We start from the raw sequence: 25,095 nt of genomic DNA on the forward strand, positions 1-25,095 counted from the left end.
TACTACACTAATTGTAATATAAATAAGAAAAAATATTAGAAGTATTTATTTTTATTTAATTCATTAAATGGTCATTAATGGACCATAATTATTGCACAAATAATAGGCCTATTTAGTACCAAAAGATCTCCTCAAAATATTCAATAAATATTATTAAACTAAAATATAGAGGTGTTTGGTCACATTTGACCACAAATGAGTATGAGTGTGACCAATTAGTAAAGAATACCTGAGGGCTAAATACAAGAAAAACAATAACATTAATGTAAACAATGTTGCATCTCCATCACTCTCCATAATAAAATTATACTGTAAATGTGGTTGGCGTAATAATCAATGCACACTATGCTGTACTGTTTACCAAAACTTGCAAATACCTGAATAGTGAAACTATAATAGTGCAACAAATGTATTGACACAGCGCTAGAAGTATTGAGAGCTTCATGAACCACGTGACGCGCGCCGCCGGGAGATGAGAGCATTTCGCCTCTGGCTTTAACTGTTATACCACATTAGCGCCAAAACGCTATTTATTGTTTGAATTTCGTATTAAAACTTAAAAAAATGTAAAAGCTTAGACTCTGTTCAATAACAAAAGCAGGTTTGGCAATTTGAGAGCGAGAGACGCGCGTGAGTGACAGAGAGATGGAGGGAGAGCATTGAAAGAAAGTGGAGCTGAACGAATACGCTGCGTGTAAAAAAAAAAGAATAACGACACGCAATATGTGGCGGCCGGTGTTGATTCTGTGGCACACCGCCACAAATTAGTCAATGTGTGGGAAACACTGATTTCCATCCCTTTATGACCACCATGTACCCATCCTCTGATGGCTACTTCCAGCAGGATAATGCACCATGTCACAAAGCTCGAATTATTTCAAATTGGTTTCTTGAACATGACAATGAGTTCACTGAACTAAAATGGCCCCCACAGTCACCAGATCTCAACCCAATAGAGCATCTTTGGGATGTGGTGGAACGGGAGCTTCGTGCCCTGGATGTGCATCCCACAAATCTCCATCAACTGCAAGATGCTATCGTATCAATATGGGCCAACATTTCTAAAGAATGCTTTCAGCACCTTGTTGAATCAATGCCACGTAGAATTAAGGCAGTTCTGAAGGCGAAAGGGGGTCAAACACAGTATTAGTATGGTGTTCCTAATAATCCTTTAGGTGAGTGTACATACTATATGTATGACAACAATAGTACAGTGTGTTAGGATAGTATAGGTCTGAATATAGCCTTCATTACTGAATTATCAGGCACAGCAAGAAAGCAAGCTCTTATCAAGTAATGATTTCCAGTATTTTCAGCTTACTTTCAGTAAGCTGAAAATGCCCTTAAATATTTTTATTGCTGTTCCTGGTGACAGTTGAATAAACAGAGAATAAATGTTGAGTGCTGTGGCAGCAGTAGGTTTTATGGTCTCACTCCGTTTGCGTATTGACTCGAGGCCTCAGAAAGGTGAATGCGTGCTGTCATCATCATAATACCTGTCAAAGGTTTTGTATAATTGTTTTTTTTTTTTTTATGCCTAAAATAACTCTTTACTATTTTAAAATATATTTGCAATTTAACCTAGGCATTGTACTGAATTCCACAGGATTGTGTAATGTTGAATTTTCACCTGTGCATTTATGCATATCTTATTTTGTATACCTTGTTGTGTAACAAGCAGCACTCATTGGGCGTCATTAATGAAACTTTCGTAAATATACAGGCAAATTCTGAGTTATTTGCGCGTAAAATGGACCTTTACAAAAACTCTCCTCCAGATTCACAAACACTTTGTATACCACGGATTCGGTAGTTAATCGTGTGTATATTAATGAATTCCAAACATTTGTAAATAGGGCGCGCATTCATGTTCATTCCCAATTAGCATAATCCACGCCCATGAGTTACAACTACGCAAATGACGTGTCCAGGAACGCTGTGGAATCTTCTGGACTTCCTTCTGGTTTGGCTCCAGTATATTGCAAAAATGCTAAAGAGACCAATTGGCCATTTGCCCAGCAATAAATATTCAATTATCGTGTGTCCACCAAAGCATTTATCTAAAAACGCCTGGTGCTCTTCTGAAAACGGCCAGCTGGTGGTGTTTGAAAGCATTTTGTAAGCACGTTACTAATAACACATTACTGCCATGATTATTCTGTATCATAGCATCTCATTTTGAAGAATATTACTGAATATAAAAATTAAGTAACCACTAACCAGTAATATTAACTCCTCTATTGTTGTACAAGTAGGATGGTTGGTTGGTGTAGTATTTGTCCCGCCCCTCCTCCACTGTGATTGGACGGCTGGGTAAAAAGTGACAGTGACGAGTGCTGCCTATTACCCAAAGTTGAACAGTTAAAAAAAAAAAAACAGACAGGGCAAATCAAATGAAATATTAATATTGTAAATAGTGCATCAAAATGCAATGTCATCAGTTTGCCTAAATTAGAACACAGAAATTTACACAATGGTGCGTAAAACATTTGAACATTCCTTCGTACCAACTAACATTTTGAAAATACAAACATTTTCGTGAATCCGAAAATTTACGTCAGAATGCCTTTACGAACGATTTACACAAAAATGTGTTCTGCTCGTGTTAACAAATGCCCATTAAGTGTATACATTTCTGTTAGTGGAAATGAAGAGGATCTGCTCCCTTTTGGTCCATCTTCTGTGAAGATCTGTCCTTCCTTTGTGGCTTGTTATTCCTGGGAGTCCTAAGGAATTTGCGATCATTTACACGTGTTGATAAGAATGATAAATTCCACTCTGTGACCTGAAGAAGACAGTTTCACGAATGGCTGCTATCGACCATTATAACAATCTGCATCTCATTATTGACAATGGAAAATTAACTTTGAAATTGACAATAAATGTCAATATTTCACTGTCTTAGCCTTACTTCATACCCTGATACAGGCTAGAGTGGAAGTTATGTTAGGCTACTATTTGAGCTTCTGCTTTTCAAATCTGAGAGTGTGTTGAAGGCCTATAGCACCCCTTGTGGCAGTGTTGAAAATGCAACTCTGCATTATGAATTGCATCCTAGTACATTTCATAAAATGAGACCCTGGACCACAAACCCAGTCATAAGTCACATGGGTATATTTGTGGCAACAATACATTGTATGGGTCAAAATTATCGATTTTTCTTTTATGCCAAAAATCATTAGGATATTAAGTAAAGATCTTGTTCCATGAAGATATTTTGTAAATTTCTAATGTAAATTGAATGTATTAGTAGTAGTAATATGCCTTGCTAAGGACTTCATTTGGACAACTTTAAAGGCGATTTTCTCAATATTTAGATTTTTTTGCACCCTCAGATTCCATATTTTCAATAGTTGTATCTGTAACAAAGATTATCCTATCCTAACTAACCATACATCAATGGAAAGCTTATTTATTCAGCTTTCATGATGTATAAATCTCAGTTTCAAAAAAATGTAGTTTTGTGGTCCAGGTTTACATATGAAGCATGAAATTGAGCAAATTCTGCTAGAATAATCTGTTCATGTACTTTCATGTTTTGGATATGCTTGGTTTGACTGTGCCTTAGTTATTGTGGCCCTATACTAACTCAATCTTGCATTTTGCTTCCCACCAGTTGACAGAAGTGAATTTGAACAACATGCTGTGTCCTGCTGTCTCTGACCCCTTTTATGGACCATGGTATCGAGTTTGGGCAACGGGCCACCAGACCGCCTTGACTTTACTGCATGGCAAGGCTCTGACCATCCTCTCGCAGCACACTGCTCCCACATGCCGGTATTTACTGGATATAGCACATCTACGCAACAAGAAGATGGACTAGTGTTTTTATAAGCAATCTTACGTGGACGAAACCTCATGCTCCTTAACTGAAACTTGTCCCGCATCCTAGATGAAAGCGTAACTTTAGTACATGCCTTTATTTTCCTATCTGTTGTTGTTTGGTCCGAACCCGAAAGATCGTTTTTACAAAATAGGAGCAGGGGACAGCAGGACTCAAGCAACATAAAACTTTGCCTTTTTCTTTTTAGTTTGAATTTTTAGCAAAATGAAGATTCAGTGAACTCGTAACAGACATAACCTTTCTTCTAATGTTGCCTTCTTTAGTTACGCTCATCGAACAGTGAAATGGGGCCAACCCAGTTCCTTTTACTCATTTGCTGAATAGCTGTTGCGCAGTTCCTCACGCCTTGCAGTTTTAAAAGATTGTCTCAAAATTTCACTTTGTTATTGTTGACCTGTTGCAGGAAGCATAAATGTGGTGGTACTCAATGTCTAGGATTTTTTCCAGGGCATTTCCAATCCTCTGGCAGTATCTTTCTTTGATACCGTTATGTAAATAGTCAGAACTATACATTCTAAGCTGAAGCCATTAGCTGTTGGCTAAAGGTGTCCGGTTGATTCCATTAGCCACTCTCTACTGAAGTTATTCAAGGGAAAGGACAGCGTTGTATCATAGCGAATTGACTGTTGTCTGTAGATAGACAGAATGACCATTTTCAGGGTATTTTTGATTTTTAACTGATAGTTCTTTAGATGTTTCTTACTGGGCCAGTTAAAAAGATTCAAACTTATTTCACAAACATTTTTACGGTCTCAATAATTAGCTAAACTCAGTTATCTATAAATGGTTCAACTCAGTTCAGTGGAAATTTATTTTACAAACAACTAAATAGACTAAACTTGAGCATGGCTGTTTCAGACAAAGTGTTTACATTATACTGTACATGAATGACTGAGTGTTTACCCTATCCATGAAAACAATGTACAAAAAAGCAGTCCAATATGTAGCCAAAAACAAGTTTCATTAGGAGGTTCTTTTGGTCCCAAAAACTGCTCAGTACTTGAAGTGTATCCCATCATTTCCATGTCAAAGGTCCAAGCATAAAATCGAAGTTTGTGGCTGTTGAGCTAATGCAAGAAATACCGATTGCAGTCTTGTGAATTATGGGAACACTCATTTCAATGTATGCAACTTGACTGAAAGGGTAACATTAGTTCTGATCTCAATTTTGTACATATGTTTTTATGAAATATGGTCTATATTAAAGGTCTTCTCCAACGTGTAGCATCCATGAGGTTTGTCTTGGTTTCACATCTGTTCATCAAAAAGGAAGCATAAAGACACCCAATGCTTATTCTTTCAGATTTTTTTATTGGATAAATGATTTAAAAGGTAATAACAATAATGTTTTAAAACTACATTATCATTGCCACAGCCATAGCTCACATACCCACATCTAACCCCCCTCCCCATCCCCTTCCCAACACTTTTTTTTGTAGATTTTGTAGATTTTTGTCTTTTTTTTGGAGCCATACTACCATATTCATAATAAATGCCCATTTCAAGTCTCATCACTCTAACAGCAATCCAATGGGGTAAAGGATCTAATTCTACAGGGGAGGTTTTTTTGTTTCTATTTTTTTTGTTTTTTTTTCACAAAGTCGTTACTTCAGCAATTTCAAGTTCATAAAGCAAGAGAGAATCCAAACTCAAAAATAGAAATAAAACAAAGTGGTGGGCATAGGGGGCTACTCCAGGCAACCCCAGTGCCCGCAATGACAACACTGCAAGATGTCAATCATCGAAGGGCACGTTCAAAACTCGTCTTCTCAAAGTTCCAGAACATAGAAAACCACTAAAATAATAATTAGAAACTAGGTCCAAAATATTTTAAAGAATTAACTTGATGTACAAAAACAGTCATTGTGTTTATTTTTTTTAACTTTTTTTTTTTACAAAAAAGTTTTCAAACAAGTTTATTGTAGTTCTTACATTTATTTTTATCATCATCATTATTATTATTATTATGCCCCCCCCCTCCCCCCCTTATATCTATCAGTGCGATTGTATGCCAGTGCAGCTACTGGGTCCAGAGTAAAGAAAAAAAGGCTTCTTTTTTTTCTCCTTAAATGGCATTTAAAAATAAGGATTAGCTCATCTTTTGTATAAAGTATAACTGCTGGTCTTAGGAAAAAAAAAAACACTTTAAGAAACCCATAAATCTAAGAGGCACGCTATGGGGTTTTCTTTCTTTACAAAAATAGATAGTAACAATGATGAAAACAAAATAAAAAAGTGCAACCTAGTATTACGGTCATAGACACCGTGCAAGGTTTCAAAAACGGCTACAATGAAGATTCATTGAACTTAGGTAGCTAAATACCTAAAACAATATTAGAAATTGTACAAAAGAAAAAAAAGTAAATACACAAAAACAAAAAAGACATTTCTCTTGCAGGGAAGGTTTTTGGAAGGACAGGAAGGCAGGTCTGTAGAGCAGCATTTGGACATGGCTGGAGGCATCTTTGGTTCGGTTGAACACACAAAGGTAACATGAGCCTAACTTCCAAATGACTATGGTTTTAACAGTAAATGTGAAGCTCGTATGTAGGTGTTACAACCCAACATTTATGCCTAAAATGAGCATTAACTACACTAATTCCAGGTGTTAAAGGTTACAGAAAATGAAGGTGTAATGAGAGAAAAAAGGGCCATGACGAGCAAACTTTCAGCTCATAACTGCAGGCCAGGTTCTGTTCAAATGTGCCAGAAATTGCTAAAGTTAATGTTTCCGAAGTGCATGTTTAAACTACACTAGGAAACACAAAATACTTTAAGCTCCATTTGCAGTCGTTTCACAATTAGACAGAAAAGTAATTTTTCAAAACCTTGCTTAAAACTCTAGACGTATACATGTAGCTCTATGAAAGAATGAACATGTCTTTCATCACAGCATCAATTGCAACAAAATGAACCAATAATATTTGAACAAACATTGTTAGGAAAGTAAACTTTGCACATTGAACATCATTATCGCTTTGGCCATGTTTCGGCAACAGCGTTCAGCTAGTTAAGCCAGCTGTAGTTCAAAATGACAATGTTCATGAACGCCAACATCGACAGCATTCAACGATGGATACAAAGTGTGAAACTTCAGGGTAATTGTGTATTGCGTAAATGTGCACATCTATGACAGATGATATAAGCATATGCCCGTATCCCCCAGGCCATGAGGGAAAGATGGGGTTAGACTCGTCACTACTTGTCCTTTCAAACCTGCAGGAGATTGTTACACTGGTAGGAAAAAAACACCTGTAAAACAGATCTGCATATATTGAGGATAATAAAAAGTCTGATATGATCAATGAGTCCGCATGACCAGTCACATTTACTGCGACCACCCCCAACATGAGGTCCAATAGCACCATTTTATAAAGTCTGTTTTCTCATATCTATATAGCAGTGAAACAAGCATGCCATGTTTAACGGCCTCCTATTCATGCAACAAATGTATTGCAAATTTGTATACATCAAATTTTCTCAAAATGCAAAGACTTGGTTTTGCAGCAGAAAAAAAAAAAAGTTCAGTTTGTGCTGTTTTAATGGACCAAAAATGAGGCCCTGATTGTCCAACTATAACAAATAAAAACAATAACTGGGTTTAAAACTGAGGCAGTAAAGTGGAGATATTTAAAGGGTTTTTAAAGACTGAGACACTACAAATGGATCACTATTGGAAGGTAGGATTTAGATAAGTGAATTATATATTTTTTTTTTAAAGGTCACAACTGGGCAGTGGAGGGCCTCAATTAAAAAAAGATCGTAATAAACAGCTTTGCTCAAACTTCACACAATTGCTGAAGTCGCTGGTCAAAACCTGCACGTTGTGATGCTGGCCAAAATAACGTGTCTTAAGCTAGTTGAGCACTCAGGGCAACATTTGCTGGTCCATGTTATAACCATTTTTAAGGCAACACAACTGAAATCAGGGTTTTTTTAGGTTTTTTTTTAGGTTTTTTTTAGGTTTTGGTGAACTGTATTATGACTGTGGATGGAACCCCAAAAGCCCTTAACATTTTGCATATGAAAACAGATGACAGGAAATAGTTTTCCGATTTTACAAAAGAACCTCTCAGATATTTTCCTTTCAGAGTCAGTCAAAAAACTGGAACTCAAAAGTTCACTGCATCTACAGATAAGATGACATGATTTAAAAAATAAATAAAAGATCTATATGAACAGAACACTCTGAGATGGTCTTTTCAGAATGGACCTAACACTATGACTATGGAGAGTGGTTTATAAATGATCTTCCTGTGACATGGCAGATCCGACAACATTATTCAAACAAACTTCATCGCAAGATGTCGGATTCAAAAGCTGCGATAGCATCTGCTCAATGATCTTCTCAAATTACAGCAACTTTAAATAAAGTGGCATTTGTATAGAGATGTAAACATTGTTGCCATGTGAGACAGAAATGAACATATTTATCCATAAGACCAGATCATTTAAAAAAAGAGCTTTCTGAAGCATCCTCCTGAGAGCAGAGTGAAGATTCCTGTGCCAGGAGAAAAATTCATTAAAAATAGCCATTTAGAGCAACCACCCTGCCACAGCCTGCATTTAAAAAAGGGAAAAAAAGTATGGCTTTTTTTAGCTTGTCCCTGTCATTTGACCTTGGTATCTCTGAAGGTTTTCCTCTCTGTGTGACAAAATAGGAGCAAAACAAAACAAATTCAGGCAGCTTTCTGGCCACAAGGTCAGTTGTGAGCCCAATTGAGCTTAACTAATTTTAATCTCTGACTATAAATGTCTTCATTTACTCCCTTATTCTGAATACAGACTGGCAATCTCACAAACAACACCTGACAAACACTAATACAACACGTCAACATGAGAAATTAAACACGAGATGGATTACTAATATGCTTTTTTCCCCTAAGAGTAGCAAATCTACACAAAAAGGGGTAACTGACTGTTTATCCAAGTAAATTCAATTCAAATCAACACCAATAATGCTAAGAGCAACAGGCCTTTGCATTAAGGTAAATATTCTGGTATCCCCAACAGCAAATTTAATATAGTGGTTTCAATTGTCTGATGACATCGAGTCAACAGGAAAAAACAAACAAGACTTAACTAGTTCTTCATTGCCTAACTCACACCACCACACTGCACAACCCTACAACCCACAACATTTACAAAAATAAAAAAAAGGAAAACAGAAATTCACCCTTCATAACGAAAATATTAAGAGGAATTACACAGAGAGGAAAGGACATCCCTTAAACCCTGTGGTTGCATACATATGATAAAAAGTCAAACTAATACGAAACAATGAAGGGGGGGGGGGGGTTGCGCCAAATAAAGCAAGTCGCTAAAGCTTAGCATAGATAAAATCTGAGCAAAAGTATACTATCTTCAAAACTAGCCCATCATTTAATATGACTTATTTCCATCCACAGACTGATTAGGAAATTTGTTGAAACAACAAAAAAACATAGTATTTGTTTATTTGCTTTTAAAAAAAAGGAAGGGGGCGATATATATATATGCTGCAAAAACTAAATTAATACAAATAAAAATGTCAAAATGAATTTTTCGCTTAATAATCACCTAATGCTTATTTGCACCCGCTGCCATGCCTCCATCTGACTGTAGGCATGGCAACGGAAACTATCATCATAAAATGGTACAGTAGTACAGATAGCTAGACCACGAGGAGGCGGGCTCTCCTGGGAAGATGTCCGCAGAGAGGTCCAGTGACTGGTCATGCGGCTCGCTGTCAGGAATAATGGTTGTATGGAGGGAGAGGGTGCCCGATGCCATTCTGGTAGTGATGATGCTGGCGGTGGGCGATGTATTCTGCGTAGCTCATTGTCATCTTTTCACTACGGTACCTAAAACAATGGTGAAAAAGGGGTAAGCATAAGAACAAGACCATTGAAATATTGTTCACAACACAGGCCTGTAGATGAAATGACGTCATTAATCACCTTCATGGTTCAAACATTAACTTTCCTCTGTGGAGCACAAAATGAGAAATTTCAAATTTTTCTCCAAAGTGCTCTTTTCCATGCAATAAAACTCAATAAGAACATAGTCTGTCAAGCACCAAAACCACAAAGATTAAAAAAATTCAATGAGAATTTTACCAATACAAATCTATTAAATTACATTATTAAAAAAAAAACTATGAATCACACATATTTCTGCATTTAATCATGATTAATCACATCAAACATTACAAATTGTAATCACATTAAATCTCTAAATTAAAGTGGAAACAAAGACAGAATTTTTGATACTTTAGGTAGTCTTATTGGTTTTCAAACCTTAATGAAAATGTATGATGCTTGCGAAAAAGACTTGTTTGAATTTTTAACCACTTTAATAATTAATCCAGTGTGAAATGGCCTGTGTTTGATACCAACTACAAAAAGCTTTCTCGGTTCTTAAAAGTCCAATGCGAGTCTTAGGCTTCGGATTGATCAAATGTGCTTCAGAAATAATTGTAAATATACATTTCCAAAATAGCAGAATCTTACTACATGACCATAAACAATTAAACAGTTTTCTGTTTACAGTTTACACTTACTACAGAGTGGAGAAATCATGGGATATTTTTTTGTTATGGTAAATATATGTTATGAAACTCCTGGTTATGGAGTTATGAAATATAGATATGTTTTGGTAAATAATGGAGCCTATGAATTAACTGGAACTGAATTATATTATCTAATATTCACAGAACATGCATGTACATTATCCCACGTTTTCATGAATATTAAAACCCATTTCCTCTTCCCAGTCATGTTTTATTTTCTCTGTGTTGTTGTCCACCTTTTCTAATAATTTACAAAAGTTTGACATGTTACCACTTACTCCAGGGTGTACATTAACAATTGTATCTAAAATAGGATTCAAACTCAAAACGTCCAAGTCTGGAATGTGAAAAAATTTGTGTTGCTGTTCAAAATAACTAAATGTACCTTCCCTATAAAGACACTGAATTGATACTATACCCATAGGATTCCACTGAAAAAAAAAACTTTGTTTTATTACAAATTAGAGAATCCAGATATATATCTGGAATTTTCAAATATACCTTTATTTGTTTCCACACTTTAATTCAATTAGAAATAACTGCATTTCCAATTATATATTTTTATATACATTTTAATGGGACTATTAAGCAGGGCAGATAATGAAGTCCTATTACAAAAAGCTTCCTCGATTGCTTAGCTCGATTAATTAATTAATTGTCACCTAATTCTACCAAACCGATCTTCTTCCACCATGCTAAAGTAGTTAAATTAGCTGCCCAATAATATTTAAAATTGGGATGCCCAACCCCTCCTTGGTGCTTAAAGTTTATTTATATGTTTTTTGTTAATCCTACGTAGCTGTTGGCCAAAATGAAGCAGGTTTTAATAGTTTCTAGTAGTTTAAAATGAAAAGGGGGATAAAGAAAGGAATAGCTTGAAATACATACAAAAATATTGGAAGTACAACCATTTTATAGAGTTAATCCCGCCTACCATGGACATGGGGTGTGTCTTCCGAAAGACAATATTATCTTTACCTCTGGTGCTCTTCGGTCATTTTTGACCTAAACGTTTATGATATACAAGTAAAATGATATATCCTCGCTCCCTTTCGCGCCACTTCAAAGCGTCGTCAAATAATAATGACTCTACACCGCTGGATTTAGTTTGCTTTAGTTTGATATAATTCTGCAACTGTCAGTTTTTGTTATTTGACATATATCTGTCTTGTACATGTAAACATAATAATAATAATGAATAAACTGTGGCAAGATGTGAAGGGGAGGAGAATTAATACGTGTGTCACGTTTAGTTGATAAAACACTTCCGCAAAGGATACACCCGTGTATCCTCGCTCATGACTCCTCAGGAAGCCTCCACGCGATGTAATTAGAGAATTAAGATGTCCTACAAGATGGCTGAGCTCGGTCGGTTTCCGGGTCATAGGATGGAGGAGCGAGGAAACGAGGAGGGATATTGAGAAGCACCCATAGTGTATCGTCTCGTGAGCTAAATGTATCGTCACACCGAGATACAAGGGCTGTCAAAAAGGCTGAAAACTTACATTTATATTCAATACTCAAATATTACTATTATTCTAATGATCTGAATGGCTATTTGAAAACATGTAAAAACTGTTTGATTTCCTTATATTTGTACAGTATTATATATCTAGCATGTTTTTATTTAACTTGTTTTAATGACACATTTATTCAAACATACATTAAATAAGATACAAAAATGACAGCAACCCGTTTAAATGATCTTTTTATGCCAGTTTTTTTTGTAGATCATTTAAAATGTCAATACAATTCTGTCTCTGATGTAGACGGTGTAGATTTATTTTAATGCAGTTCCCACACTGGTTACACTTGACAGCAAGAGAGATGTTGTGAACGCATGCTATATAAATCTCATGCTACAATTAATCTATGACCATTTGCACTACAATTTTTAATTTGATTAACTAAGAGGTCAAAGTTGGTTTAAAGGTCCCATGGCATGGATTTTTTATTTTATTTTATAATGCATTCTGAGGTGTACTTGTATTATTAGTATGATTTTTACATCATAACATGTCAATTTAGAAATAAAAGGCATTTTTTTTATACTGAAGTTTGCCCTCTGGCTGAATGCCCTGTTTCAAGGAGCGTGTCTGCTGTGAGACTTCAGTAAAAATGCCCACTGTTGCGATTGGCTGACATCTTTGCATTTGAAATGAGTATTATATCTTTTAGCGGAGGGGGTTGGGTTTAGCAAGGTCTACGAGGCATGAGCCTGCCAGAGAGACGGATGGACCCGAGTTCACTTCTCATCAGTTATCTCGGCACGTCTCAGTTCAGTAAACTGTTGTAGTTACTAGCATATACTTCAGGTTATTAGTTTATTTCTAGTCAAAGGGACTGTCACTCATGTCAGAAAGTTAATAACTTTAGTAAATTATGGATCAGCGCTGACTCCAGACGCAAACCGTTTAGAATGATTCAGTCCGATTTGGTGAACTGGTTCGACCGGTTCACTAAAAAGAACCAGTTCAAAAGAACGATTTGTTCGCGAACCGGACATCACTAGTGGACAAGAGACGGAGCGATTGCTAACAAAGTTATATTGTAACTACTGAGTTGTGAGAGCGCTGTCAGTGCGAGTTTATTTAGTTTGTATCTGAGAATTCTGAATAAACACGAGTCCCAGTCACGGAGAGCCCGTATTCCTCCTTATTCTACCAACCTTGTAACACATGCAATGTACCATTACAGCTGTCGAGATGAACAAGTTACGAGTAAGTGTTGATTATAGCATTATTTTTAGATGTTTTCCTATCATATGAAAAGCATCAGTGTATTAGTGTACACAGTATTTTTTTTTCCTACTATGGTAGTCAATAGTTGCTCTATCTGCTTGGTTACAAACATTCTTCTAAATATTTTCTTTTGTGTTCAGCAGAACAAAGAAACTCATGCAGGTTTGGAACAACTTGAGGGTGAGTAAATGATGACAGAATTTTCATTTTTGGGTGAACTATCCCTTTAACCCTCTCGAGTCGGCCGTCACGCTGGCGTGATTGGCTTGCTTCTTTTTTTTTCAGTGCCAAAGAGACTCAAATTACTGTAATTTTTTATCATTCAGGCAAGTGTTATACATCATTATTATCTGTTAAGTTTCTTTTTTTTTTGTAGTGTCACAATAAAAACAAATTGTTGTGCTTTTTGCAAAATAAAGAAATCAAACATGATGCGCGATCTGCAGCCTCTCTGTCAAAGACGTTCTTTCAGATAGTCTTCAGAAAATTACCTCTAGCTTAGTGAATACTTGTCTGACAAACATGAGACATATGTCTAAAGAAACGCTGAAATGTCAGGTTTTAAACGCCGTAAACCAAATCAAAAACAAATATTCTGTGTTCATGTAATCCGTTTGAAAGCAGAGCGATGTTAGTCGTTCCTGAGCGGCTCATTATACACTAATGCGACCACGCCCACGAAGCACGCGCTCTATTGAGATTCAAATACTGAGGCGACGCCCACACACACATCAACTCAAACAAACATCGTGCATGAGGGCGCACTGAAGCTTTCTTTGTTTAAATTAGCTCAAAATTACTGTCAGATGTAAGTAATTACCTTGACAAACTATACATCATTTAAAAGATCTAAGACTCAAGCTTCCATTTTTGACCTCTGTTTTATTCTCAAAGTCATATAGTGACCGTAATTTGTTAATATGTGTCAGGAGTTATGAATATGAAAACCGTCGGTACCTTCTAAAGATTGTAATACCGTCAGCTGCTCTCATTCATAAAAAAACTCTTGATACTTCATACTGGCAGCCGGAGGGCGCTCTGTGCACATGTAGTCCATATATAGCACGCATGAAGAAGATACCATATGACATTGACATAAACAGCTTCCAGAAATCGCTCTAACATGCAGCTAGACACGTTTGAAGATAATAAACACACAATCGCGACAATATATGGCTTATCTGTGTTATTTATACAATGTTGGGTGTTTTCATAATAGATTATATTTATAATGCAATGCTACTCGAGCTTTTATAATCATGCAGAATATTGTAAAATATATTTTCTGTCTGATTTTTTTGATCCAAAGCCAAATGAGATCACATAAGGTTATTTAAAACAATTGGTGTAATAAATAATAAATTATAGTTTAATAAATCATAAATTGTTGTGGCAGAGAATATAGATTGTTTTAAGTTATCTGGTCTACCTTTATGAAGCAACTCTGCACTGTGCCTAAGCAGAATTTCCCCTTGGAGACAATAAAGTTAACTAACTAACTAACTAAGCAAACACTTCATTTTGTATTTTCCCCCCAGAAATTTGTACTTAAAAATTGTAATTAATCTTGATTTAAGAATTTTAAATATTTGGACTGGAAACAAGAAAAAATACCAAATAAGAAGAGCATTTTTTGCAGTGTAGTCAAATCCTCTGATCATTTAAAATATAATAGGCCTTTGTTGATTACATTCCAAATATAATAAACTACAAAAAATATATATTTCCTTTGCTCTGTTGCTCCCTGTCACAGGCCTACCTGAAGCTCATTCATTATGCAGCTCGAGTCCTTTGTTATCTCAGGTGCTATCTCATCATTATTCATTAGATATCACGCCTCCTCGCATATTGGCTTTGTGAAGAGAAACTGTCTTACAAATTTTAAATCAGTGTTTTATGTGAATGAGTAGGCTCAATGATTCTCACATCAGTTTAAAGAAAACCCTCTATACAAATACAGACAGGAGTCAAAAGTTTTGGGAAAAGATATCTATTGTGTGTTTTGAGGCCTTAATTTTAAAACTATTTTTTTTAGTTTTTTCAAAATCCGTGCATAAACATTTATCTCTCAAAAATACAAGCATGTACATACATGTTGCTCACATATTCTGGTAGCCCAGTTTGTGCTGAATACAGTGTAATTACACTTTTGCCATTAATGTGTTTATAAGCAACTGAGAAAAACACAAATGTCAGAGCATGTCAAAACTTCTAAAGGGCCCCAAAAGAGCTCAAACTCCAGAGGGTTAAGGGAAGTTTTCACAGAATGGCATAGGCTGCAGATTTTGAAGTTTTGTGTGTGTTTTAGTAATTCTGAATGGATCTGTTTTGTTTTTTTAACCGTCTTTTGGCATCTCCATGTGGTCCTGTTTGGTATCACACCATGACAGTTGTGGTCAGAATTATTGGCACCCCATGTAAATATGATCAAAGATGGCTGTAAAAATAAATCCGCATCATTTATCCTTTTTAACTTTTATTAAAAGAAATTCACAAAAATCTAACCTTTTATTGAAGTAAAAGAATTGAAAGTGGGGGTAAATCACATTATGAAATAAATGCTTTTCTCCAAAGCACGTTGGCCATAATTATTGGCATAATTATTTTGGGTGAACTATCCCTTTAAGAGACTAGTACCATTGGACACAAGTACTAAAAGATTCACTTTTATATAGCCTTGTATTGTAGTGATCGAAAAGGTTTATAAAAGGTAATTCTCTCACCTGGTCAATTTAATAGTCTTCCTGAAGTCATTTGTGATGGGAGCTTTGTAACCTCCCTTTCGAAGTAAGGAATCTATGGTCTGAATGTGGTCCCATCCTATGGAGAGAGAACAAATTCAATCCTGTTTTTTCATACTGATTAAGTGTTACCTTTTGGCCTATTCTTCATCTTGTTTCTGCTATTATATCGTAACTGTAGACAGATAAAACTCAGGCAAGTGTACTTTTTCTCACCTTGCTCCTTCGCAACCTCTGGCAGGTAGGTGGCGGTGCGCTTTGATCCTTTTTCATTAAAAAATTCTATCCTAATGCCGTGAACACCCACCTAAGAAATAAAAACATTTTGAAAAATTGTTCTTTTTTTCGGTTTGATCTCCATGTAACTGATAAATACGGTTACTTTGGTTCTGACAATGACAAACATGGTAAGTTACCTTGTTGTGAGGGGAAACATTTAATCTATAAGGATACGCAGTTTCAAGAATAATTATAAGACAACGATGAGTCATCAATGATGCAAGAAAACGTTGACATTGACACAAAGACCATTTTAAACCCAGAAAATGAAAACAGCACAAGAAAGCTTCACATGAGCAACATGACTCTTAACATCTCAGAAAATGTGGTTTAGGGTTTCATGTCCCATTAATGTTAATCAAACAACAAAAAACAAACAACTGGATAACTTTTAAAGCTTCAATAAGAATCAAAGCAAGTTAAATTCATACAATAAAGACTGTGCTGTGTTTTATTCTACATTTGATTCTACATTTTTTGTGGAATGCTATTACCTGAATACTATTCTGTTAGACTTGCATGAAAAACGCAAACACTGTTTATTTATGTCTTTTTATAATGGTATTTGTCCTATTTTTGTAATTATATATATTTTTTTATTGTATTACTGTCTGAGTACTTCACTGACATTAGTTAGCCTAGTATTCGGCTGTGGTATTGACACCTATATATATATAGTTATATAGATATATAATCTTTATGTATTGCTATCTATAAATAAATAACTGATTACAATATTGACCGAAATAATTATGATTTAACACATGACATACTTATTCAGCTGATGCAGTTTAAAGTAAGGGCCTGTTCACACAGGCGGCATGCGTAAAATTGCATCGCGAGACCATGCCTTTTTCATTCATTAGTCATGCGGCTCTGCAGTTGGAAACTACTGTGCACCATCTTACGTTTCAGTGTGAATGGGCCATTAAGCGTTTCACTCTGCAAATTAATGTGGTCAAATTGGACTGGAGCTTTTCTACTCATCAGCTCAGACGAAGGAGGTCATTTTTGATGACTGACATCACAGAGTTTATTTTATTTGTTTATTACTTCTGATTTACATGCACATCAATTCTGGTTATGCCTTTAGATCTGAAGAAACCAAGACCTGAACTTTATTTTAATGCAATTTTTACGATACAGTCAAACCAAAAATTATCAAGACACCAGATATTTTTACTACTGGGTGCAGGACACTATAGTTAATTTATGTAAGTGAGGATAGCAAAATCAAATAAACTGTGACATAGTACCCAAAATGTCTTCATACAGTGGACTACCAGTAAAATTTATAAATTTGGGACAAAAAATTATTCAGACACTTTGACCTGACCATATTTTGCTTAAGTGTTTTTTCTTTCTTTCTTTACACCACAGACTGAACAAAATGAAGCATTGCTTGGTAATTGGTTGACATAAATTGGTATAGAGGGTGTGCATCGACATCACTTTCCCGCCGGAACACGCCCCCTCAGCCGGGACTGAGTGGCAGAAGAGCAGGGGCACGTTCAAAGCTCAAAACGGTGCGCAACGTTTTGCTTTGGTTTCCGGTTGAACATGACGTTTCCTGGAAACGGTGCGCAGCGGTGTGCAACAGGTTTGAGATGCGTTTTATCTTGTTTGGTGGGTGTGTCAGTAATGTCAGCCCAATCAGCAGCAACATGTATATAAACCACACGGTATTAAAGAGACAGCTCACACAATGAGTCCAAGTAAAGTTGTTTACAAATGTGTCCGCTGCAGCTCAGTATGTATACGCAACAATTGAAGATATTAGAAGACATGATTGTCGTGAAAAAAAAAATTTATACAGTATATATATCAACATGATGTATTTATTTATATTTTTAGCTTCATTGCAAGGCAAATTTCATATATGGTAATTAAGTGCTTTACATAAAAATGAGAATAAAAAAAAGCAAGCTATTAAAAAAGAACTAGAAATAAAATAAAATAAGAATTGATTACCAGGAGATAAAAAAAAGGTTCATTAAATGGGATTGGGGTAAGTTGTCTTTTATTCTGGACGGCAAGGGCAGTGATTGCATGTATTTTGCAGTATTAAACACGTATTTATATCGATTTCATCAGGCTCTGAAAATTCCTCAAAAAGAACACAGAGAATGGCCTTCTCAGCTGCCATAGTTACAACTCTTGCGTCATCAGAACAGGGTGTTCAACGCTGCACCGTTTCCGTTTAAAAAATGTTTTGCAATGTTTTGTCAGGGCTGAACGCAGCCCAGCTGCGTGACTGGAGTTAATAGGGGAAAAACGCGAGTAAAACAAACAGTTATCAGTTTAAACTAAAGGTTGGACTCTATATAGTGTTCTTTACAACTTGGCAAAGATCCAGTGACCCATGAATATTGACATGCAGCCAGGAATCGTGTTTTCCTGACATTTATATGAGCCTGATTTCGATACATAAATATCACTGTCAGTCATCACAATTTCGAGAATGAATCCCGCATGTATATGCGGATATGGGTCGATGTATTAAAGTGTGTATGTGGCCGCTTGTCAAGAATGGAAAACAAAAGTATTATTCAAATTCTGAATATATTATAGGCCTATTAATATTTTTTATATATCGCCTAGACAGCGGGCAAATAGTGCTCCCTTTATAATCACTAAAAGCTGTCACTCATTCAATGAACGCGATCTCCCAAAGTTCCGTTATATTAATCAGTGAAGCTGACGGCACAATGAATCTTATTTACATATCTAACGTTACACTTTATTAGAGAGGATTAGCGCGTGTGCAGAACTGGACAACAACTCGAGCGGTGAGTGGATTCTAACTTCAACACCTGTGATTGGCCATTGCATTTTTAGAAATCAATAAACATGTCTGTGATTGGCTACATTACTCACCGAAGGGGAAATACGTTGGAAATGTAATCATTTGACGAGTGTAAATACAGAAACGCACAGGCTCTTTTGCCAAATCTTTTTCGCTAATCAGATGCTATTATTACAATTTCTTACAGTGGATTACAGATCCTAGATCAGCAGTGTTGGGCAGCTTTTCCCTCTAAAAGCAGTAAATCCTGAGTGCCAGTGCACTGCCTGGGCAGTGGTTTGAGTGCGAAAATGACACGCTATTATCAGACAAGTCCATCTCCCTCGGTCCGGAGGGGCCGTGGACAAAGCCTCCCCCGACCCACCCTCTGGCGTCAGGCCTTGTTTTATGTGTTTTTCATGGCATTCACGCTGTAAACCAATGCTGCCTCTCAGTCGTTTTGCCACTCAGTGTGGCGTAACCGCAGTCACTCCAGCTGAAGGTGACGTCACGTGCATACCCTCTATTATCTAAGTGTGCACTTAAATTTAACAGCTGATAGCTGATTGCAGTACATTACATACCTTTCTATCAAAGTTATCTGACATTAATCAAGATTAATTTGTTCTGACAGTTTAACACTGAGTTCTTGTCATATTTTATTACCATTTTCTAAAATATAGCAAATAAACTGTGATAATGTGAGAAAATGTTGAAGGTGTAATAAATTTTGGTTTGATTGTATACTAGAGATTCTTAATCTTGACATTTATTAAACTGCATTTTAGTAATTTTGGAGGAGTTATCAACAATTCTCATTCATGTCCTTTACAAAAACACAGTAGCATGATGAAAAGCACACTTAAGGTCATGAGACGCATACAAACGTAGGTCATTATGTTTCCTCACTTCAAAAAATGTGTTTCTTCAATGGCTTCAATGTCTTTGTCTAACCCCAAACTATTTTTATGTATACATGTGAAACAAATAATGGTGTATGGTGGAGTAATGGTAATGGTGTAGTAATGGTGGATATGCAAAATAAGGCATTTACATGACCCCACATTTGTATAATAACAATAATAATAATAATAATAATAATAAACCTGCTGTCTTATTCAGATATATAGAAACTGGAATATTGGATTCAATTAGTTATGCCAAACAGGTTAATGCTTGTACATGACGCTTACATAATCACAATTATGTACATTTCAGAATAATTACAGGATATTCTTGTGCATGTAAATGCAACCAGTGTATGTCTATGGGTCTTTTCATCTGTTTCATCACAAAAAAAATAGCACACCTTAGGTGTTCTTTCAAATCCCTAACCTTAGGTATGAGCAATAGTGATGCTTTCATTATCAATCACCACCAATGAGAGACTCCTAAAGCAGCTGCTACACTTTACTTCTAGTGGACTATTTTGCCTCTAGGTTTGTGATGTGTAAACACAGTCTAGCGCCAAACTGGGTCACTGCTGACAAAAGGTACAGATGCATATGGAATGGCAGCAGAACTACACAACATAAAGACTTTGGTTCTAACTTCCAGGATCTGAACAAAAGATGTTTTGTGAACAGATGGGAAAAGAATGCGGAAATGTTGTGGCAGGGATTAGTGACTAATACCTAACTGTCATGCCATTTTTTTTAAGGAAAGGCAGTGCGAGTGGAGAATCAGAAAACAAATCCATTATTTTTTGGACAAGATTAGCATTTCTGACAATTATAAACAAAATTATAAGAAAAATAGAATTTTTTAATATCAGATTTCGATCTTAGTAATTATCACTAAGGTTGGATTGTCTATTTTCTAGATGCAGCAATTAAATGCCCGTAAGCCAACGTTAGAGGAGTTTTGGTCAGATTACAGTGAGCAAAATTAAAGGTGGGGTAAGCGATATTTGAAAAATGCTGTTTGAAAGTTGGTCGGGCCGACAACAACAAACGTGTAGCCAGTCAGCATTAGGGGGCGTATGAATATCACTGGAAAATTAAGGGTTATGATCAGGAAAGAGCTTTAGGACCCGCATCAATATTAGAAAAGCTTTCCAGCGCTGGAGAGAGCTAAGCAGGAAGGCCTGGAAACAGTTGTGCAGGCTGATGACTGCTAGAGAACACGTGCTGCTCATGCTCCGCTGACGCTTGTGATGTGAAACGGCCATGGTAATAGACATAGCGGAATCGTTGATATTTAGAAATAAGGTTGCATGGGCGTTTGAATCGAGATCACGATCTTTTAACGATTAATCGTGCAGTTTTACTTCAAGCTAGTGATGCACCGAAATGAAAATTCTGGGCCAAAACCGAAACTTTAGGATGCACTTGGCTGAAAACCGAAACTGAAGCCGAAAATAGCTTCTTTTAAAAACGTTTAATACAATTTTAACCTTTTTTTCAAAATATAAACAATAATACCAAATAATATTATTCTTCAAGTTTTATGTTCCATCAAATAAAATAGTTTTTAACAGTACACACAAAATCACAATGGCAGTGGGCCTCTATTCTGCTGCTGCATGTAAAAAATTTTTTACTTACATTTTAAATTGCTGTGCAAAAGAACATATACAGACGATTGTAGAGAAAACTTTTATCTTAGTTTTTATTTTATGCAAAACATTTTAGTCTCGTCCTTTTTCATCAACAATAATGTATGTTAATTTAGTCTTAGTCTGCGTTTTTGGACATTGGTGCAGTCTCGTTATAGTCTCGTCTTCGTCATGGAAAAAAAGGTCGTTGACGAACATATTTAGTCTCGTCTCGTCTGACGAAATTAACACTATTGGTGTCCTCATCTGAAACTTTCAAATACTTCCATACCGCTGACATGCTTAATCTTTGATATGCAGACAAATGATAACAGCTCGACCGTGAGTGAAACCTAAGTGCTCGTGCACAGAAGGGAGGGGCGGGTGACATTCATTTTCGGTTTACGTTTTCGGCTTTTTTTTTTTCGGCCCGAAACCGATAATGCCATTTTCGGCCGAACATTTTCGGCGGCCGAAATTTCGGTGCACCCCTACTTCAAGCACACCACAAACTGTGTGTAATTCATTTGTTATTTTATATTAGCATGGTATATGCCGTGTTTATTCGTTTTGTTAATAAAGCTGTCAGTCGTTTTGTATAAAAGTCCTATGTTTAATATAAGCGAGTTAGTCATTGTACCGTTTTATTGTGTTTTTCATTAAGAATAATAATGAACCCACCATTCAAGCAATTGCCACCTAGAATTGCAGTGAAAGTAAAATGTGCACAGGCATTCATAAGGGATCTAAAGGCGAGGTGGAAAAGAGTGAAATTTAATTCTCAGACTTTGGCTCTCGGGACCGAATATCCTCATCTTTGATGACTAGATTGACTGTTTAGGACTTTCTTCCTTTAACAAAGTACTACTGCTGCACAGATGGAAATACAAACTCACCTAAAGGATTATTAGGAACACCTATTCAATTTCTCATTAATGCAATTATCTATTATCTAATCAAAACATGGCAGTTGCTTCAATGCATTTAGGGTTGTGGTCCTGGTCAAGACAATCTCCTGAACTCCAAACTGAATGTCAGAATGGGAAAGAAAGGGGATTTAAGCAATTTTGAGCGTGGCATGGTTGTTGGTGCCAGATGGGCCGGTCTGAGTATTTCACAATCTGCTCAGTTACTGGGATTTTCATGCACAACCATTTCTAGGGTTTACAAAGAATGGTGTGAAAAGGGAAAAACATCCAGTATGCGGCAGTCCTGTGGGCGAAAATGCCTTGTTGATGCTAGAGGTCAGAGGAGAATGGGCCGACTGATTCAAGCTGATAGAAGAGCAACTTTGACTGAAATAACCACTCGTTACAACCGAGGTATGCAGCAAAGCATTTGTGAAGCCATAACACAAACAACCTTGAGGCGGATGGGCTACAACAGCAGAAGTACCACTCATCTCCATTTCAAATAGGAAAAAGAGGCTACAATTTGCACGAGCGCACCAAAATTGGACAGTTGAAGACTGTAAAAATGTTGCCTGGTCTGATGAGTCTCGATTTCTTTTGAGACATTCAGATGGTAGAGTCAGAATTTGGCGTAAACAGAATGAGAACATGGATCCATCATGCCTTGTTACCACTGTGCAGGCTGGTGGTGGTGGTGTAATGGTGTGGGGGATGTTTTCTTGGCACACTTTAGGCCCCTTAGTGCCAATTGGGCATCGTTTAAATGCCAAGGGCTACCTGATCATTGTTTCTGACCATGTCCATCCCTTTATGACCACCATGTACCCATCCTCTGATGGCTACTTCAAGCAGGATAATGCACCATGTCAAAAAGCTCGAATCATTTCAAATTGGTTTCTTGAACATGACAATGAGTTCACTGAACTAAAATGGCCCCCACAGTCACCAGATCTCAACCCAATAGAGCATCTTTGGGATGTGGTGGAACGGGAGCTTCGTGCCCTGGATGTACATCCCACAAATCTCCATCAACTGCAAGATGCTATCCTATCAATGTGGGCCAACATTTCTAAAGAATGCTTTCAGCACCTTGTTGAATCAATGCCACGTAGAATTAAGGCAGTTCTGAAGGCGAAAGGGGGTCAAACACAGTATTAGTATGGTGTTCGTAATAATCCTTTAGGTGAGTGTATGTATGTGTGTGTGTGTGTGTGTGTGTGTGTGTGTGTGTGTGTGTGTGTGTGTGTGTGTGTGTGTGTGTGTGTGTGTGTATGTATATATTATATATATATATATATATATATATATATATATATATATATATATATATATATATATATATATATATATATATATATATATATATATATATATATATATATATATATATATATATATATATATATATATATATATATAAAAATATAAATAAAACTTCTAAAAAAAACACATTATATTTCCTTCCTAGTGGAGGTCCGGACCTTTTTGAACTTTAATTGAATACCCCTGATGTAGAGTAAACAGAAAATCACACTGAACATCTTAAAAGTGAAAAGCTTCAGTTCAGTGTTAAGGGTTCAGTATGTTTACAATGTACAGTGTTTATGGAGACCTTGAAAACTGTACATTTGTACATATAGTTAGTAGGACTCAACGTAAGAGAAAGAGAGAGGCTTAAGCCTTGTTTTTACTTTCAGTAGGAACTCTGAAGTGACGTAAGCCGCACTTGTTGTTGTGACAATTGCGGCAAACTTATTTTGACGGCACAGAGAATGCCAGAGCCTAAGCACACAGCACTCACATGATCCATCTTCATTAGTTTAAGACCTGTTTAACAGTCCTGTCTAACACATTATTAGATAGAACTGTTATAAAAAGAAAGTAGACAGTATATGAAAAAGTATTGGCGTTTGCCGTGTGGTTGATGTCCAGTGTCTCTAGCGGAGCAGAAATACTTTGTGTTTCACTTGGTCCCCTTAAAGTTGCGTTGGATATTCTCTTTAGCGTAAAGATTAAGAGATCCATATATCACAGCTTTCCATGTTCGTAGAGTTAGTTTGTGAAGTAAATATATAGGCTATAATCTGTGTTTTTTTACACATCTTTCAAAAAAAATGGTGGGTTTTGGTGTTTTGCATGTGTTCGACCAATCAGCGTACACTTACGTCAACTGGTAGTTCCTATTGTGCTGGGTTGGACTCTACTCTAAAGTAGGAGCTAATTTAGTTCCCCCAAAAGTTTCTAGAACTAAAATTGTTCCTGCGGTGTGAACACACCAAAAAGCAGATACTTCCACCAATAGTTCTAGGAACTATGAAATGGTTCCTTTGGTGCCCCTAAAGTTTGATTTTAGTACACGTCACCAAAGCTTGCACTTCTATCTTTATGTTCATTAAAAATGCTTATTTCTTCTATTGTAGGCTCATTTTGTAAATGCAACAATTAATGTGGACAAATTGCTAACTGGGTGCCGGTACCAACATGATCGGCCAGAGTCGCCTCGTTGTCATGCATCTTCGGAAGCGGAGCCGCACAAAAAGTTACAAAAAAATGCAGTGCACAATAAGGGTGTGAACCTACACTGTTCTCACGGTTCGGTTCGATTACGATTATCATGCCATCATTTCGGTTCAATTCGATATCACGATGCATCACAATGCACTGCATCCTCATGTATACAATTTTGCTGTATCTGCTTTTAAAGTAGT

General features: G+C 36.4%; 2 protein-coding genes across 2 annotated transcripts in view; one reads left to right on the forward strand and one right to left on the reverse strand.

Annotated features, from left to right (window-relative positions):
* tmem164 (transmembrane protein 164) overlaps positions 1 to 5,849 on the forward strand; it is a 44,672-nt gene extending 38,823 nt beyond the window's left edge. The window contains exon 6 of the mRNA XM_079835917.1: positions 3,617 to 5,849. Within this exon, the coding sequence (XP_079692043.1) occupies positions 3,617 to 3,823 (207 nt within the window). The 3' untranslated portion in view covers positions 3,824 to 5,849. The remainder of the gene's footprint in view (positions 1 to 3,616) is intronic.
* ammecr1 (AMMECR nuclear protein 1) overlaps positions 5,739 to 25,095 on the reverse strand; it is a 58,992-nt gene continuing 39,635 nt past the window's right edge. The window contains exons 4-6 of the mRNA XM_079835916.1: positions 16,093 to 16,183; positions 15,859 to 15,955; positions 5,739 to 9,687 (exon numbers count right to left, since the gene is read on the reverse strand). Of these exons, the coding sequence (XP_079692042.1) occupies positions 9,573 to 9,687; positions 15,859 to 15,955; positions 16,093 to 16,183 (303 nt within the window). The 3' untranslated portion in view covers positions 5,739 to 9,572. The remainder of the gene's footprint in view (positions 9,688 to 15,858; positions 15,956 to 16,092; positions 16,184 to 25,095) is intronic.

Source organism: Gobio gobio (genome assembly GCF_949357685.1).
Source record: "Gobio gobio genome assembly, chromosome: 14".
Lineage (NCBI taxonomy): Eukaryota > Metazoa > Chordata > Actinopteri > Cypriniformes > Gobionidae > Gobio > Gobio gobio.